The sequence below is a fragment of the Phocoena phocoena genome, chromosome 2 (genome assembly GCF_963924675.1).
Source record: "Phocoena phocoena chromosome 2, mPhoPho1.1, whole genome shotgun sequence".
NCBI lineage: Eukaryota > Metazoa > Chordata > Mammalia > Artiodactyla > Phocoenidae > Phocoena > Phocoena phocoena.
The window spans coordinates 31,037,485-31,057,354 of NC_089220.1; the positions used below are offsets into that span (position 1 = coordinate 31,037,485).

At 45.0% G+C, this 19,870-nt stretch overlaps 1 protein-coding gene across 2 annotated transcripts in view; it reads left to right on the forward strand.

Annotated features, from left to right (window-relative positions):
* The window catches only part of MAP3K9 (mitogen-activated protein kinase kinase kinase 9), a 69,639-nt gene that overhangs the window by 42,758 nt on the left and 7,011 nt on the right, over window positions 1–19,870 (forward strand). For both annotated transcript variants that reach the window (XM_065871030.1, XM_065871031.1), the window contains exons 3-8: window positions 1,154–1,334; window positions 10,554–10,702; window positions 11,640–11,815; window positions 15,797–16,037; window positions 17,770–17,892; window positions 19,171–19,324. In XM_065871030.1, the coding sequence (XP_065727102.1) occupies window positions 1,154–1,334; window positions 10,554–10,702; window positions 11,640–11,815; window positions 15,797–16,037; window positions 17,770–17,892; window positions 19,171–19,324 (1,024 nt within the window). The remainder of the gene's footprint in view (window positions 1–1,153; window positions 1,335–10,553; window positions 10,703–11,639; window positions 11,816–15,796; window positions 16,038–17,769; window positions 17,893–19,170; window positions 19,325–19,870) is intronic.

The window sequence follows — 19,870 nt, forward strand, 5'->3', positions numbered from 1 at the left end:
TACCGTCGTGTGACTTGAGGGACTCCCTGCGGCTCTTGCCCCAAAATCCAGCCCCCTTACCCCACTCTCCCCATTTAGACTTGAACGGCAGAGAGAACCTTCCTTCCTTCCCTGAAATCCCATGTACAGAGCTCTGAACTCCCGGTGGCTCAGCCTCTGGCCCACAGAGGTGGTCCTGACCCAGGGCCCTTGGAACCGTCCCACCTGTGGAAATGGAGGCTCGGCTTCGTCATATCCCAGGAGCTCGCTAGCTGCCGACTCAGGCAGGGTTTCTGGCCTTTGCTTACGGCACTTTAGTCAATGGGCGTTTTTGCTCTTTTGGGGGAGATTGGCTCCCATGAGGGCATGCTTCTCGCTGGAGCCGTCATGTGGGTGAGCATCAGCGTGTGTGCCCTCTGACCTCCAACCTGTCAGCCACTCCCCAGTGGGTGCTGGTGAGCTCCTGGATTAAGGGAAAATCTCTGCCCAAATGACATGCTTTTTTTTTCTTTAATTTTTATTTTATATTGGAGTATAGTTGGTTAACAATGTTGTACACCTGAAACTAAGACATGCTTTCTTAAGACTTTAAATAAAGTAACGTGGAAAGGTTCATGGAAACTGTTGAGACACTGTCGGAAACCTTAAAAGCCCAGCAGGCACCTCCACTCCTGGTGCTGTGAGAGTGCTTAAAGCCCAGCGGCGGCCTGGAAGTCAGGAAGGCCAGGTATTCGCTCCTCAGAAGGGTAGGCTGTGACCCCACAGCTCTTCTTCTGTAGGGTGTGAGTGGGCCGTATGGTGTCATGGCAACAGGGAAGGCTCTCCAGCCAGGCTGCCAGGGTTTCAGTCCTGGCTTATTAGTTGAGTGGCCTTGGAAGATTTATTTAGTGGTGCTGTATCTCAGTTTCCTCATCTGTTTGTAGAGCAGCGATGGCAATGCTATGTACCTCCTAAGGTTGTTGCGAGGGTTGAAGATAATGCCTGTAAAATACTTGGCACCAAAACGGATGCATCCTAGGTGTTTAAAGATGGTGGCTCCCACCATCCACCCATGGTAGCCACGTGATGGAGCCTGCAGGACAGGACAAGAGGATGGCGGGAGGGGTCTGTATTGTGTGGTTTCCCTGTGATTCACGCAGACTCTGGTTTCTTCTGTATTCCTTTCCTTGCCCAGTACTGATCCTCCAGAAGGTGGAGAACGGAGACCTGAGCAAAAAGGTTCTGAAGATCACCGATTTTGGCCTGGCTCGGGAATGGCACCGAACCACCAAGATGAGCGCAGCAGGGACGTATGCCTGGATGGCACCTGAAGTCATTCGTGCCTCCATGTTTTCCAAAGGCAGCGACGTGTGGAGGTAAGGTCCAGAGGTGCAGGGTCAGTGCCCCCCAGATCTATTTTGGCTGCACGGATGCTTCGGGACTTGGAGAATTGAGGTTGCATAGAATCCCAGGCACCCCAGGTAGGTCTAGGTGACCCCTTCAGAGCAATCTACACTAAATCCCACGTTGCCAAAGGACAGTTTCTAACACCTTCATCTGCCAGAAATCTCCCCGGTGCTATGGGGCAAGTACCACCTCTGTGTAGGCCCCTTTGTGTTGGTGATTGCTCCCTAGGAAGGACCAGGAGATTCTAGGGGCAGTGTGTACTGACCTCCAGGGTGGTGAGGGTACCCAGACACTCCTGGAGACCTTCCCCACAGTCACCCTGGCTTCCTTAGCAACAGTGGCTGTTACCGTTGGACTTGTTCTCACTATAAGCCCTTCAGCTGATGAGTATTGTTTTTGCTGTCTCTTTTTTTCTGCGTGGGCTGGAAATTATCCTTTCCAGTTATCCAGTTAAGCTTTTAGTCAAGGCTCTGTCTTGCCTGTTGAGCATTGATATAGAAATGGGAAAAGATAGGTCTCAAGCATGCGCCCAGAACTGCAGAGTCAAAGATTAGACCAACCGTTCCCCTTAGTTAATGTCAGCCCAAGAGGTCACAAGGACATGTTGGGTCTAAAAATCTTTCTCCCACTGATGGGAGGATGAGCATCTACAGAGTAAGCATCCTCATGTCTGTGAGACAGTAGCATCACCTTGGTAGGCAAAAGAAAGGACTGTAGATGATCATCGTATTTCATCTATGAAGTTGTTGCTTCTTGTTGTAAAGTGAGCTTGTTGTGCATGCATATTTTACTTGTTGTAAAGTGAGCTTGTGTGTGTGTATATTTTAAATAACAGCTTTATTGAGGTATTACTCACATACTGTAAAGTGCACTTTTTAAAATGTATAAGCCAGTGGTTTTTAGTAAATTTACAATGTTTTACATTGATCATCATTGTTATTAGTCTCCTAAGGCTGCTGGAACAAATTACCACGAACCTGGTGGCCTAAAGCAATACAAATTTACAGTCTAGAGGCCAGAAGTCTGAAATCGGTATCAGCAGGGCCATACTCTCTCCAGAGACTCTGGGGCAGATTCTGTTCCAAATAAGGATTCTGGGTATTAGGACATGGACATATCTTTTCAGGGCCACCATTCAACCCATGACAACCACTAACTATTTCCAGAATATTTTTTATCACTCAAAAAGACCCTCAATACCTATTAGTAGTCATTCCCTAATACCCCCTACCCCTACCCCCTGGCAACCACTAATTTATTTTCTGTTGCTGTGGATTTGCCTCTTCTGGGCATTTCATATAAATGGAATCATACAGTATGTGATCTTCTGTGACTGGCTTTTTTCATTTGCATAATGTTTTCAGGGTTCATATATGTTTTTCAGAACTTCATTCTTTTAATAGCTGAATCATATTCCATCATATGGGTATACCACAATTTGTCTGTTCTTTAGTTGATGGACATTTGGGTTGTTTCACTTTTTGTCTAATGTAAATAATGCTGCTATGGACATTTGTTTACATGCTTTTGTGTGAACATATGTTTTCAGTTCTCTTGGATGGTATACACCTAGGAGTGAAATTTTCTGATTCATATGGTAATTCTATATTTAACTTTTTCAGGAACTGCCAGACAGTTTTTTACCACAGCCATTACCATTAGCAACGCATGAGGGTTCCAATTTCTCCACATCCTCTCAACACTTGTTATTTTTTATTATAGCCATCCTAGTGGATGTGAAGTGGTATATCTCACTGTGGTTTTGATTTGTGTTTCCCTAATGACATCGAGCATCTTTCCATGTGCTTATTGGCCATTTGTATATCTTCTCTGAATAAATATCTGTTCAAATCCTTTGCCAATTTTAAAATTGGGTTCTATGTCCTTCCATTTTTATGTTGAAAGTGTTCTTTATATATTCCAGATACAAGTCCCTTATCAGATGCATGATTTGCAAATAATTTCTCCCATTCTGTGGGTTTTCTTTTCACTTTCCTGATGGTATCCTTTGAAACACAAGCATTTTTAATTTTGACGACGTTCGGTTTATCAGTTTTTTTCTTTGATTGCTTGTGCTTTTGGTGTCATATCTAAGAAACGAAGTCATGAAGTTTTATACGTATGTTTTCTTCTAAGAGTTTTGTAATTTTAGCTCTTACATATAGGTCCATTTTGTTCCGTTTTGTTCCATTTTGACCTAATTTTTGTATGTGGTGTGAGGTAGGAGTCCGGCTTCATTCTTTTACATGTGGCTATCTAGTTGTCCTAGCACCATTTGTTTAAAAGACTGTTTCTTTCCTCATTGAATTGTCTTGGCATCCCTGTCAAGAAGCAGTTCACCACAAATGAAAGAGTTTATTTTTGGACTCTCAATTCTACTCCATTGAGCTATGTGTCTCCCATTTTGCCCGTGCCACCTGTTTTAAGAACTGTAGCTTTGTACTAAGTTTTGAAATTAGGAAGTGTGAGTCTTCCAACTTTCTTCTTTTTCAAGATTGTTTTGGCTATTCTGAATCTCTTCAATTTCCATACGAATTTTAGGATCATTTTGTCAGTTTCTGAGAATTAGGCAGCTAGAATTTTGATAGGGATTATGTTAAGTCTGTAGATCACTTTGGGGAGTATTGCCATCTAGATAATATTGTCTTTCAATCCATGAACATGGGATATCTTCCTATTTATTTAGACCTTCTTTAATTTCTTTCAGTGATGTTTTATAGCTTCTGTATATTGAATCTTATTTCACTACACATTAATTATGGGTGAAGTACCTATTGTGAAGAAAAGAGTTTTCCTTTACTTAAAATATCTGACTAGATCTCATTAGGTTGAGCTGTATCCTGATATTCAACTGTTTTTCACCCACAAAAGCAGCAATTTCATATGCTTCAACCTACACTTTCATTGCTTGACTGTAGGCTAATGAGATTAGTTAATGTATTAATTAAGCTAAGCTGCTATTGCAAAGAGACCTACTGATGGTAGAAATGTACTTCTTTTTCAAGAGTAGTCCAGCCTGTCTAGGCTGGTGGGGCAGCTTTGCACCTTGAGATCATTCAGGAACTCAGGTCCTTTCAGCATCCCTCGGCGTGTTTATTCTTTTCTGAATGGTTACATCTGAGTGAAAGTGACTTCAGAATAATTATATCCCACAGAAAAGGGGAAAGAGAGCTTATGCATGGCAAGAAGCTTGTCTTTAATTTGGAGATGACTCCAAAAGTAGCTATTATTATTTCCGTTTTACAGATGAGGTAACCAAGGCTTAGATGATTGAAATCAGTTGCCTGGGTTCACCCAGGTGGTAGAGGTAAAGCTGTGATTTGAACTAGATATGTGTCTCTTGAAACTCTGTGCTTTTAGCCACGTCACCATCTATATACTCTTACTCCTGTGCTTTGGGCATCCTCTTCCAGGGTGATTGGCCCACCATGCCTGGGACCCAGCAGCCTGTCCCAAGAGGGCCAAAGCATGTCTAGGAACTTGGGACAGAGCTGGTTCCCAGACTGACTCGTAATGCATTTATTCCTCCAAGAAATGTTTGTTGAATACATACTTACTCTGTTACGACCAAGCAAGTGGACTTGCTTCCCGCTGTACGATGGAAAGACCAAACACCGAGGCAACGGTCTTTTGCAGAGAGAAAGAGGATTTATTGCAGGGTGGCCGAGCAAGGAGGCAGGAGGCAATGCTCAGATATGTCTACCCAGTTGATCAGCTGTTGAGCAGCATGTTTATCACGGAAGTAGGGAATAAGAGGCAGGGGGGCGGGTGAGCTGGGAAATGGTCGGTGGAAAGTAATTTGTACGTTTCTGGAGTTCTCTGCCCAGACTCAACTGTTCTTCATGCCTCTTCATGGGTTGCATGTGCAAATTCAGGGGGGTTTCCTATGCTACCTGGGGTGGATTGTCAGCCTGTGATGTCTAAAGTTCACTATCAGAGTTCACCATTGGTTGTCCTAGTCCCTCAGTGTGCCTGAAGGGGCTGTCAGCAGGTTGTTTGCATATCTGTGGTTTCCCTGGTATTCTGCAAAACAAGCTTGGTGTCTTCCATGTATCATTTTATTTCTATCTTGTTTCTACCTTATGGGCCTTGAGTGTGTAAGGTAAGGGTATGGCTCCAGTGTCAGGTACGGGGCTGAACCTGAATCCAACCCCCTTCCCTCCCACTCCCCTCCTGGAGCTCACGCAGGGCCTTGGGCCTCTGCAGTTGGTGGGTGCCCGGGGCCAGCTGAGTTTGTCTCACTGTTCTTCGAGTACAGTTCTCTAGGCCTCCTCTGTGCTGTGGTGGAGCGTAGGATAAGAATGACCCAGACCCCCCCTCAAGAAGAGCAGTTCTTGCCGTTTGGTTGTGTGGTGCAGGGAGGGCACTGGTGACAGCCAGAGGCCATCGTCCCACGGTGACTCTCTGCCTGTCGTGTGTAGGATGAGGTGGAGGCATTTTGTTAATTAATCATTTTACGTTTTTTAAATTACGGAAGGAAAACATGTTCGCTATAGAAAAAACATAGAAAATATGGATAAACAAAAAAAGAAAAGGAAAGAAAAGAAAAAATCACCCACAACGCACTTCTAAAGATAATCTATGTTGACATTTTGGTGTGTTTATTCCTGTTCCTGTGATCACCCACCCATCCCTTAAAATGGGATCATTCTATTTTGTAAGCTGCTTTTTGAATGTAACAGAGCATGAACATATTGCCATGTTAATAAGTATTTATTATGTCAATCAATATATTAACATATACATTTATACATAAGTTGGTAAATATGTTGTCATTTTGAATGAGGGTCTGGTTAACAGCAAGAATAGTAAATTGTGTGTTACCTAACAGTTTACAAAGTACCTTCACATATGGTAGTTCAGTTGTCTTTGCCAAAGATTATTAAACAGTCAGCTTGGTTCCTGGGATGTGGGCTCACAAGCTGATGACCAAGTGCTGGAGCCCGTTCAAGGGACACCCTCTCCTTTTTGGAGGGTGGGTCCCTGAGTTAACAGTCTTAAAGTCCATGCAGGTTAATAAGAAAAACAGCCCTGGCCCAGCACAGGTACAGAATTGCTGCACCTTTGGTTGGGAAGGGTTGCTATTCACTCTAGGGCTCGTCTTCATTTTGAAAAAAATAAAACATCCCTCTCCCACATGTGATATTATCAAACAGTGGAAAAGATGACTGCACCTCTGGAGGTGGTTAATTATTGGCACAGGGAGCAATCCTGAGGGTTTGGGTTTAGGCTTCGACTCTTGGGAAATCATTGGCAGCACTGTGGGGTCTGGCACTTCTCTGGGGGGAAGGGACTCCGAGGCAGAGTTCAAGCTGAGCTGGTACTTCGAGGCTGCTTGTAAACAGTCTTGAACAGACCTCTTGACCTTCTCTTAACCCTGGGAGGGCAAGAAAGTAGGCTAAACCTGAGGTGAATCATGTGGACTTCTCCTGTCCACCTCTCCCTGAGGCTCAGATCCATCTAATGTGTGTTTCTCCAGCCCCCTTTTTGGACTCTGTTCCTGACGGAGGAGCACCAAGCCTTCATTTACATCACCCACCTTCTGTTATAAAAATACAGAGGAACGCTGGCAGAGGAGCACTTTGACTGGTTTAGTCATCCCCAGAAAGCCTTCTTCCCTGAATGCTGGTGCCCCTCGGCACGGCTCTCCCCAGCCACCTTCTCATTTCAGGCCTTTCCGAGAGGGAAGCACACGGTGTTTACGAACCATAGATGGCGGTTTCAGGTTGCGGGGTAGTTATTGTTATTCTTACCTTGCAGCTCGTCTATGAGGTGGGGATTGCTGTCTCTGTTACACAGATGAGGAAACAGGTTTGCAGAGGTGAACTTGCTTTCTCAAGGTCCCACGGCTGTAAGTGGTAAAGCAGGCATTCGACTCAAGTCTGTCTAAGTCTTTCTTGAGCAGCACTTCTCCCACTTTTCCTAGTTGTAGAGCCCTTCACATGGAACGGAATGCCCATTAACAAAGGACCAAGCCAGGTGAGAGCAGAGCTGCCCTTGTGGAAGCTGGGAGGGGAGGGTCCCTGGCTTCTTTCCCTTCCAGGTGGCCTGAGACATCTCCACGGAATAGAGCTCAGTGTAAACACCATCACAGAGGAAACGCCAGGACACAAACAGGACACATGTTTGGATCTTCGAAGACCCTGTCTTTCCAGGTGGTTAGGCTTGGGACATCGATTGTCTTTGCCTGGATGGAAGAAAGGGGTTTCGGGAACCTTGAGTTTTTGTTCCTCAGGGTGGAAGTGGGCAGTAATGCCGAGAGCAGGCAACTGAAGATGGGAGTCTCTGTAACCGGGAATCTAGTTAGCAACGCTGAGAGCTCGTAGAGGTCACTTGGTGGACGCTGCCCAGCATGACTGCTGTCTGGATAAGTCACATGAAAGGTTTGGCAGGAAGTGTCCTAGTATAGTTCTCGATGATATTTGGGGCTTACTCTGGGGCACCCAGGGCAGCATGAAGGACCATCTGACTACACACTCACTCTTACACCCACCCACCAATTCATTCATTATGTGAGGGCCTCTAGGCATCCCAGAGCCTGGGCAAGACCCTGAGAATGCAAAGATTAGGAACTACTGTCCCTGCCCTTTAGGAGCCCACAGGCTGGTAAACAAACAACTAGAATACCTGACAGCGCAAACAAGGGCTGAGTAACATGCTGTGGTGTCAGGAGGCTTCCTAAAGTGTCCAATTGTTCCCATCAGCCTCAGACTAAGATCCACCTTCTTGTCAGGACAAGACAAGACCTGCAACTACCAGTCTACTAGGCTTTTTTTTTTTTTTCCTGTCAAAATACGTAGAGAAAATGATAGTATTTGGAGGGCTCACTCGGGGAAAGCCATTGTCCAAGGACACTGGCCAGTCCACTCTGAGGGTCCCTCTGTAGAGACCCCCCGGGATGTCCTGGCACATTGGTGGGCACATTGCTCTCCTTTGGAGCCATGCCAGGCCATGCCATGGGATCCTTTGAGGGCAAGCCCATGCTGTTGTGCTCTCTGATCCCTGTCTCTGGAGCCCTGGCTCCTCCCTCAATTAGCAAAGTTTCACTCAGGGTTCAGCTACCTCCTGCCTCCGTCCTGGTCTGGTGTAGGTGACCCTCCTTTGTGCTGTCATAGTATCTCTGTTGTGACTCCTCTTTCCATATTCTAATTGATGCTTTTTCTGTTCCTCTTGGTAGTCTCTTTGTGGATAAGATCTGTGTTTTTTTATCCTGTATCCCAGTTCTTGGCATTGAGTTTGATGCATAGTAAATATTTAGTAGATGTTTAAAATGAATGAATAAATGATGGTGAATTTGAATCATATCTTGAAAGATGATTAGTAGAGTTTACCAAGCAGAGAACTGGTCGAAGGGCATTCTAGGGAGAAAGAATTGAGAATTGGTCCAGGTCCACCGTGACTTACTCCACATATGCCCTTAATATATGCTGCTAACCCTATCTAAAACTTGCTTTCCTCATCTGCAAAATGATGATAATACTTACCTTGCAGGTTTGTTGTAGGGATTCAGGATCATGTTTGTAAATGTCTTAGCATGCTGCACATACAAGGTACCATGATCGAATAGTTGCTGGGTTTATTATTATTTTTTTAAAATAAATATGTCTTCTTGTTGGTTGTAAACTACTGATGAATATTACCAAAAAATTGAGCTTTGTGTTGAAAATATAAGGAGAGGCCCTCTTCCAACTGTTCATGGCCTTATGGTTTCTAGTCCTGACTTATTCCTGGAAGGATTAAACACTACATGAGTTTGCCTGGTTCTGATTGTGAATTCATAGAATAATTATTCCGTAAGCTTTGTGCTCCCCATTCCCTAACTCACAGAACGTGTGAAAAGAAATTCTTCGTGTGGACTTGAAAGGTAGCGAAAGAACTTGAAGCCCTCACAGCTGATGTGCTGCTCTGCTCTACCGACGCAGTCCACCCTTGTGAAACTTTCCCCTTTGAATTAGACAGAGGTCACCGTTAAGGATGCACTCACGCTGACGGGGGCAGGAATCTATTCAACCCAGTGGGCACTGAAAGAAATCTTTCACAGGAGCAAAATATGTTTGTTTTGGGTGGTCATCTCTCTGCTTTTATAAAGCTAAAAAAAATGTATCTGTTGCTATATGATCCAGCAATCCCACTTCTGGGCATATATCCATACAAAATTATAACTCGAAAAGATACATGTACCCCTGTGTTCATAGCAGCACTGTTTACAATAGCCAAGACATGGAAACAACCCGTGTGCCCATCAACAGATGATTGGTTTAAGAAGATGTGGTATATATACACAATGGAATGTTACTCAGCCATTAAAAAGAATGAAATAATGCCATTTGCAGCAACATGGATGGACCTAGAGATTATCATACTAAGTGAAGTAAGTCAGAAAGAGAAAGACAAATACCATATGATATCACTTATATGTAGAAACTAAAATACAACACAAATGAACATATCAACGAAACAAAAACAGACTCATAGACATAGAGAACAGACTTGTGGTTGCCAAGGGGGAGGGGGTGAGGGAGGGAAGGATTGGGAATTTGGGATTAGCAGATGCAAACTATTGTATACAAGATGGATAAACAACAAGGTCCTATTGTATAGCACAGGGAACTACATTCAATATCCTGTGATAAACCATAATGGAAAAGAATATGAAAAAGAATGTATATATGTATAAGTGAATCATTTTGCTATACAGCAGAAATTAAACACAGCATTATAAGTCAACTATACTTCAATAAAATTTTAAAAAGTAAAAAATAATGTATCTGTGACTTAAGCTGAAGTTTTCTTAGAGCAGGAAAAAATGTATTCCCAGAAGCCTGCCTCTTCTCCCAGTGTATTACATTCACAATAGCAACCACAAAATAGATGTGGCCCTTGAGCACTGATTAAAACACTAGAGCAGTGCATTTCATTTCATGACAGCCTTGTCAGACTGCTTGTGTTATTTGCACTTCACACATAAGGAATTTGAGGAAAAAGACCAAGTGTGCTTGACTCCAGAGTTTTCGGTTATAGCCGGTAGGCTTTATGGTCTCCCTTTTATATTATAGCAGTACTTCTGTTTTGTTAGTCTCCCTACATGTCAGAGAGGCTGTGGGATGCTCGTCCAAGCCTCGCGAGATATTTGCATGAAGTTGCACCTATGGTTCATGGTGCGGCTTCTGTCTTCTTCCTCTCCTTAGCTATGGGGTGCTGCTTTGGGAGCTCCTGACCGGTGAGGTGCCCTTCCGAGGAATCGATGGCTTAGCAGTCGCTTATGGAGTGGCCATGAACAAGCTTGCCCTTCCCATTCCTTCTACATGCCCGGAACCTTTTGCCAAACTCATGGAAGGTGAGTGCCCCCTGGCTGGAACAAAACTGGAGACCGTTTATTTTTCTATCGGCACTCGATAGATTGTGGCCAGTTCTGCAGGGTCAGTAACTGAAAGAGGAGGTGAAGTATGAGTCAGTCAGGGAGGAATCCTGAAGATTGTTGGAAGAGCTACTACAAGATGATGTCAGCACCCTGCTACACTGGTGTCACCGATGTCCCTTCTGTCCATCTAGTGACTGCAGAACGTAGCTTAGAAACTGAAGGCTGCTATCCAGTGCTTCAGAATATTATTATTTAATCCAAAGTGAGAAGGTATAGCAGCTTTTACCTCAAGACCTCTGAGTGTCTTACATATAGAAATGAAGATCTATGAGGAAAGGAATTCTAAAATTCATCTCGGCAAGCCCTATGATTTTGTCAGCGAGAAATCCTAAGCTGAGAGAGGTTAAATGGATAGGTGGTCACTCCATTGGTTAGTGGTTCAGCTGAGCGTAGATAGAATTCACTTTTCCTGACTCCCATGCTTTTCATCCTTGCCTTCTCATCAGCTCATTGAGTTGGGGAAGGGTAGCTCATTTATTCATGGGAAATGGGGGCCCAAGGTGTAGTTACCCATTGTCAGGACTGGAATCGTGCAGTAACTTGATAAACTGTGGTAGCTGTAGTTCATGCAAGAAAACGCTTTGGACTTGCCTTACCTACGTGAAATCAATAGTGAGAATGGAATGGGTGCAGAGCCGCTGCCCTGGGTTTCCAGCTTCACTGTTGGTGATTGTGATGTTGGGCAGATTGCTTTACTTCCTGAGCCCTGTTTGGGGTTCCCTAAGTCCCAGTCTCTATTTCTGGAAGGAGAAATGAGAGGTGGTTTTCTGTCAAATGAGGTCACGTCGTACCCTAAATCTTACATTTGCCTCTGTCCGCTAATGCTTCCTGCTGACTCCTGTGCCCCATGCAGATTGCTGGAATCCTGACCCCCATTCACGACCATCTTTCACGAATATCCTGGACCAGCTAACTACCATAGAGGAGTCTGGTTTCTTTGAAATGCCCAAGGACTCCTTCCACTGCCTGCAAGATGACTGGAAACATGAGATTCAGGAGATGTTTGACCAACTCAGGGCCAAAGAAAAGGTAAGAAAGAGAAGCAAAAGGTATGCATTGAATTAGTGGATCTTCTCCACTGGGGCCTCTGGACCGATTCTGACACGACCACGTTCCTGCTTGGTTTGTGGCCACAGAGCAGCTTTTTCCTTCCTGGCTTTAACATGGAGAGTTCTCCAGGCCTCAGGTGTGACCTGAAACGATGGAGAAGTTTTCTTTCTTTTTGGGATGTGGCAGGAATAAGTGGGGGGAGTCATGAATCCAAAGCTGTCCTTGCAGAGTATCTACTTTATTGTCCAAACTGGAGGAGGAGCACGGCTGGGCAAGTACCAGCAGGGTGTCTCGCCCCGCCGGCTGGAAATACGAGAGCGTTCTAGAAAGCTTTCTTTGTTCTGCAGTGGACTTGTAGAAGGGGTTTAACTGGATGTAGGGATACTTCAATACTGAGAGCAATTATCAGAACATCCTGCCAGTGTCTTTGGGGATCAGAATCAGAAACACCATATGGGCTAAAAATACCATGAGTCTGAAGTTGTTTGGCATTTTTCATGTTTTTATGAAAAGGGCTCAAAGGCTGAACCAGCTGAGGAGCTCAGAGACCCGTAGCCCATTTGCCTTTTTGTTTTGGAGACCATTCCTTAAATGGCCCCTCTCTATGCCCGTAGTGTCTGGCTAGCAGTCAGCATCGCACAGAGGAAGCTAATCAAAGTAGTTATGTTGTTTATCCTGCGGGGCCAGTGGCTAGGGGCACGAGGGATGTCCATGGATAGACTTGGTTAATTTCTTCTTTCCCTTCTCACTCCCCTCTGTGGAAATTTGGGAAGCAGTATAATAATCGTAGAATCTAAAATTGTCTTTATGGCTTCCCAGTTCTTTCACTTGAAAGGTCTGATGAGACCTCTTCACCCATTTCATCCAGGAGTCTAATGGCCCCTGCTGCCAGCATGTAGGGCAGGTGTTATTAACTTTTTCATCTCAGAGCTGAGGGTCAGTGTCTGTCTAAAGTCACACAGCTAGTAAGTGAGGAGGCAGAATCTTGAACTGGGGTCTTCTGATTCCAAAACCATTTTCTTTCCAATATCATCGTTTCCCTAAACAAAGGACTTAAAAATCATTCCTGGAGCTGATTTGAAGATATAACTCTTTTGATGCAACATAGCAATCCTTGTGCTGTTTGGCAAGTCAAGGAGCATTCTGCAGGGGGATGCAGTGAGCTTATGACGATTCTTTAAGGACCCAGGGGGAGAGAGTGGTGGATCTGTACTGACCATTGAGCAGAATGATTAAAAGAGACTGTTCCAATTACTAGTTCTATTCCAACTAGAAGAACCCCAGAGTTCCTGGCCTTTTTTGAGATTGCTGAATCACTGACTCCTGCTTATTTCTTTTTCTTTTTTTAAATTTATTTTTTATTGAAGTATAGTTGAATTACAATGTTGTGTTAATTACTGCTATACAGCAAAGTGACTCAGTTATATATTATATATATATATATATATATATATATATATGCATTCTTTTTCATATTCTTTTCCATTATGGTTTATCACAGGATATTGAATATAGTTCCGTGGTTATTTCTTTTGATTGATGGAATTATAAGGGTACCAACCAATAAGAAAAATGAAAGTTGGATTTTGTCAGGAGGTAGTCACTAGAAAAAGTCAAACCAATTCTCGTAATAGCTAACATTTGTAGAGCATGTGCTATTTGCCATGCTCTGTTGTGAGTAATTTATATGAATTCTTACATAATCTTGCATAATAAGGTAATAATTACCTTATGTATTACAGTCCTGTGATATTGGTGCTATTAACTCCATATAACATGTGATGCCCATTTTCATTGCTCAAGGCCATAAATCAGCTACTTTGTTCCAGAGCCCTTGCTTTTAACACCCATGCTGTGATACCTCTCCATTATAAGGCTTGGAGTTGGGCAAGTGAGGGTGAAATGGATAATGAGCTTTCTCTCTGGAGAGATTCCTCTTAAATCATTGTATGTGGAAGATGTAATTTGCATACTGTGGAGTTGATACCCAAATAGGTGTTTCGCAAGAAGGGGATTTACCACGCTGGAGGGCTTCCAGGTATATGGTGCCATAGTTGAGTACTCCATAAATGTCCCGTTTTCCCATATGATTCACTCTTCAGGTTGTCTCAACCTACTTCTGCTTCTGTGTATGTGAGGATGGATTGGTCTCTGGGCTGGGGTTCAGGTTCCCTTAAAGGAAGGAGCTTAAACCCAAGTCATCCCTTAGACAAGAGCATGCAGGAGAGAGGACTTAGGAAGGCTGAGATTAGCTCGAACTAATTTTCAGCTTTCGCATTTAGCAGCAAAATAACCAACCAGGAATAATTTTTCTGAATCTTCCATGTGTTTTTGTTCTGATGGTGAAAACAAAGCAGGGGGACCGGGAAGCCAAGGATGTGGAGGGCGCACAACAGTTAATCTTTGGGGCTTATTTGGGGCTTATTTCATCAAAGAAGGAGAAGTTCAAAAGTTCAAGCTCATTTCTCAGGCACTGTGATGAATCCATGTTCCCATAAAGAGGGACCTGCATTTATAAAATGGTCTTCTCTCTCCTCCTCCTTCTTTCTCTCATTCATTCATCGACTCAGCAGTTAATCAGCAACTACTGAGGACCTACCACGTACCAGACAACTTTCAAGGTGCTCATCCTCTTCTCATTTTTCTCCTTTCTATCATTTTTATGGTCATTTTCATATACTCTTGAGAACAGAAGGCAAGTTGAACGGAAAACTCCTTTCATCAGAATACTTTATTCCCATTTTGTTTGTTTTCTCTTCTGCTCTCTGCCTGCTGCTCTGCTTCCCCGATATGTGTTCACATACTATTTTCTAGCCCTGGGTTCCATTCCTATAGTTTGTTCTGGTCCAGAATGACTTCTTATAGGGGAGCATTTCATTGAGAATTTTGAATTTCAACCACAGAAGTGTTGCTCTGGCTACTTTATTGAAGAAAACTTCTCCCTTTTTAGACATGGTTCTCTCAGGTTGTTGACATGAAAGCTTCTTAAGTTTTAGTCCTCTGCCTCCACCCGACTTCCATCCTAGGCCTGCGGTAACCAGTGTTAACAGTTTAGAGTCCACATGTTTAAATTTTATACGCATGCTTTGTTCTCTTTCCTGGGCTCTCTCCTATTTCCTGATGCCATAAGCCCCCACCTCTTTCCAGGAATTCCATGGTGAGTTCCTTTGTAAATTCATGCAGGAGGAAAAAGGGGAGGGAGGGAAGAGGTTCTGCCCACCTTCTAGAGAAAGTGCCTGGCAAAGACTTCAGGAAATGTTCCCTCTTCTCTTTGCTGTGCCGTCCCCATCCTTCCAGAGCAAATGGTTGTCCTTTTAGATAAGGACAACCATTTTGTCCTTATCTAAAGTTTAAACCACACGCTCAGTGGATTCACTCAACCAAGTGAACAAAGATTTAGATGACGCGCCTCACGAACCTTTTGAACAGCCACCCTGGAAATATATTTATTTTCATTTGAATGTTAGGCGATGCCTGGAGGGTGATTCATTTACAGCACGCACATTTTAAGCTAGATCACATTAAGTTGGCTCTGGTTTTAAAAAACTTTCCTTTATGTAACAGAAAGAAAAAATCAAAATAGAACCAAATCTGTAAAATTTGAGTATACGATTATATTTTCCACCCAAACGCCATCGTTTGTCCTGGTCACAGGTAATTTTAATCAGTCAATCAAGGGGCACAGGGAACTATCAGCCCCCGTCTCCAGGGCTTGGCCTGTGGCTCCTCTAGCTGTATCCTCGGGATGGCTCTTCGGAGCCTGCCTTGCCTCCATTTGCGGTGGTCAGGTGTTCATTTTCCAGCCAGCTGTTGAGCCCCCACCTCCGCTGGGGACTGAAGCGTGGGGTGTCAGAGGAGAGCTGTCCAGGCTGCTGTGAGCACTGGCCCCCCAGGGGCGAGCCCCCTCTGCACGGACCACTTGCCACACACACCCCCGCCGTGGTTCTACCTGCCTGGCAGGAGCTGCACACCTGGGAGGAGGAGCTGACGCGGGCCGCACTCCAGCAGAAAAACCAGGAGGAGCTGCTGCGGCGCCGGGAGCGGGAGCTGGCCGAGCGGGAGATCGACATCCTGCAGCGGGAGCTCCACATCATCATCCACCAGCTGTGCCAGGAGAAGCCCCGGGTCAAGAAACGCAAGGGCAAGTTCAGGAAGAACCGACTGAAGCTCAAGGATGGAAACCGCATCAGCCTCCCTTCCGGTTGGTGTCCGGGGACCTGGGGGAAGTGGGAGCGGACCGAGGGGCTGGTGTGGCAGGGCTTCTGTGGGAGCCAGGGACTGAGCTCAGAAACGTGAGACCCCAGGGCTCATCACGGAGCTGGTTTAGGAAGGTCCATTCTATTCCGTGGAAAGCCTGGCCTGGTGGAAAGCTTCCGCCTTCCAGGGGGATCTTGTAGTTTGACTATACACAGAATATGAGGGGAAGGCCGTGAGTGTGACGGGCCTGGCTGCAGGCTGCTAGTAGCACGGCCGTGCACACAGGCACGTCTCACTATAGGCAAACCTGGAGAAGGAATATGTCACCGGGGGAAAAAATCCCAGGGTATGTGTGTACGTGCATATGAGTCTGCAAAATAACTCATCTCAGGGTTTCTGTAAATAATTAGCTCTCTGTGTGCAGTGGAGATTAGGATGAACGTTTAAGAATTTGATTTACACGTAACCTTTCAGAAACACATTAGCTGAACAAAGGTACATTGGCAGTAGGTACAGCCTTGGGAAAATGCAAAGAAATATGAAACTATGAATTAGAATCTCTGCGGGGCGTAACGTACCCACGGAGGGAGGTAAGTACTCCAGTGTGTGTTATGTAAATAAAGTTCATTGTATTCTGAGTCTGTAAGGCCCCAGGAAGCAAGCTTATTAGAAGTATAAGGAGCCAAGGGGAAATGGCATAATAGGAGTAGTAGTGGATGACCTTAAGCACCGGGATGGTGGCTTAGGTACAGACGAGAGAATCCACCTAGTGAAATGCAGTGAATGTGTCGTTGCACATTTTTTTCTTTTCAGGCAACACAGTCTTTAAGCACCTCTGGAGCATCTGGCACGTGCCAGCATCTTGCTGTGTGCTAAGGCAGCAGATAGAAAAGCCATGGAGCTCACCTACAGGGAGATCACAGTCTAGAGGGGAGACCTAGGTGCAAACATGCAGATCTTTTTCATAGCCTTTTGATAGATGGGGAGAATGAAGCTCAGAAACTCAGAGAATGTACCCTTTACATTCCTCATGTACGCTGTAAATGCCTTTGGAATACATCAGAATGTGGACCATTAACCGCATCTCCCTCACTTCCCCAGGTTCTGTGGGTTAGTCCTGGTACCCCGCACTCATCGAGGAGCATCAGTCTCCCTGCTTTGGTCCCTGAGAAAAGGAGGCGTGTACGGATAGACTGTATGAGATGGAGAATTTTAAGTTAGATTTCCTAGAATAATCGACAAGGTCTCACAATATTTTTAAAAACTATTCTAAGCACGTACTTGCTATACCTATATACATTATATAGACATATGTACGTTATATAGACGGCTTTATGAAAACGATATAATGAAGTTCACTTGGGTAATGAAGTTTCCTTCTCTTCGTACGTCCATCTTGCCGTGTCCCTATGGGAAAAAGAAATGATTCTGAAAGAGAACATTTCCCAGGTGAAAAGGAGCTTCTCAGGAAATAGGGCCTGTCCCTCAAGTCTGCCAGGAAGTGTCAGTTCTCTCATAGGATTTTTTTTTAACTGAGGTATAGTTGATGTACAATATTACACAAGTTTCAGGTTTACAACATAGTGACTCAATTTTTAAAGGTTATACTCCATTTATAGTTATTATAAAATATTGGCTGTATTCCCTGTGTTGCAGTATATATCCTTGTAGCTCATAGGAATTTGAGAATGGGAAAATTCTAATGCACACGCATCTGTTTGTCTTTCCCCAACCAGATTTCCAGCACAAGTTCACGGTACAGGCCTCGCCCACCATGGATAAAAGGAAGAGTCTCATCAACAGCCGCTCTAGTCCTCCCGCAAGCCCCACCATCATTCCTCGCCTGCGAGCCATCCAGTGTGAGGCTGTTTCCCAAATTAGTTGGGGCCAGAACACACCAGGGGCACCTGTCCCCTGCTCTGTCCAGCCACCAACTGGTCCAGGCTGGCTCCGTCCATAACTCTGCCACCTCTCCTCCACAATATGTATATACATGCACATGTGTACGCAGACCCTTACCCCCCACCTCGTCTCTCCATGACCTTGACCCTTTCACTCTTAGTGAGATACCAGCAGAGGGGTTTGTGGGTACCAGCGGACTCTTTAGTGAATTACAAAGCAGTCTGGGGTGCGATGAAGGTACCCTGGCCTGGGGACCTTGTGCACTCGCTGCCATGTTTGGGGCATCATGGTTTTTCTTTTCCGTGCTTCCCAGGAAAGGGCTTTGTCCAAGTGTAGGTTCCAAGGTAAACTTGCCAGCTACTTTGTGATAGGCCGAATCCGAACCAATTTTATTTTATGACGGTGTTTATTAAAAAGAACTTATACAGGCACACATATATGCATATATGTAAAGTGTGTTGTATGCCCTAATTTAAAGATAGAGAGATTTCGTCAAACCCCCCCCCCCCACCCCAAGACCTGGATTTCTGGCTTTCCTTGAAAAATCAAATCAAACCAGTGGATTCTTTTTTCCATACGCTCTGTATTTTGCCTCAGTCCCCTCAACTCCCTGTTTTCTGGTAACTGGGTCACTCCATCCATTTATGATATAAGGCCAGTTTCTGAAGCATTTGGCTTTCAACCCTTGCTCTAAGGTATCAGGGTCAGAAGAAGGCACCTCCTCTCCTATCTGTTACATTTCTCCAGGCCTGTTCCTTCCCCCTCTCCTACCCCTGACTTCCTTCTCCACAGTGTTGAATTCCTCACTTTCTTCCTTTCCAGCACTTTCTTACCAAAATGTCTTCACTTCTACATCTTCCTTACCCCTTATCTCTCACCTACTTCCTCACCCGCCACCTCGCCCCCCCCAAGCCAGTCCCCGGCAACAAAACATGTTCCCGGAGTCAGGTCTGCTTGGAGCTCTGGTGACTGGCCGGCCTGAGTGCCCACTTTATGCTGGACTCGGGAGAATCTGGGAGGTTTTCTCACGTTTGGTACTTTGAAAGCACTGAGTGAGTGCTGGCTGGGAACTCCTTTACTTACCTGGCAGGCTCCACTCGGGCACAGAGTTTTTGACAAGGTCTGACTATCCCCCGCAGCTCCAATTATGTGAGTGTGCGTGTCCGGTCGGGGAGAGGCTAGTTTGGGGGGACCTCTCTGCTTTCCAGCTCCCATTCGGCCTTTGTTATTCACAGTGACACCAGGCGAAAGCAGCAAAACCTGGGGACGGAGCTGTGTCGTCCCCAAGGAGGAGGGGGAAGAGGAGGAGAAGAGGGCCCCCAAGAAGAAGGGACGGACGTGGGGGCCGGGCACACTTGGTCAGAAGGAGTTTGCCTCAGGAGACGAAGGGTAAGAGCCAGAGGATGGGAAATCCTTTAAAACTATGATGTGGAATACCTTTTTCTCTGTTGCGTGTTTCGCCGCGTTCAGAGAAATGACAAACTTCTTGATCTTGACAATAGGGTTTTCCAATCTCCTTGTTCCCTGGAAGCCCCTAGGACAGGAGTTGGCATACTTTTTCCATAAAGGGCCGGATAGTAAGTATTTTAGCTTTTGTGGGCCACATGGTCTCTGTAGTAACTACTCAGCCCCACTGTGGTAGTACAGAAGCAGCCACAGACCATGGACAATATGTAAATGAACGAGCATGGCTGTGTTCCAGTAAAACTGTACAAAAACAAGGGATGGGCAGGATTTAGCCCATGAGTTACAGTTTGCCCAGCCCTGGAGGCCTCCTGTTCAGACGAGCAAGTAGCCCAAGCATTCACTACGTGTGAGGAGTTCAGCCTGAGTGTTCTATTTACACCTGGCTCTTCCCCTTAAAACGTCTGCCCAGAGGAGAGAGGAGGAAGGACAGAGGTGACACGCCCCTTGCATGGAGGCTTATCCTAAAGC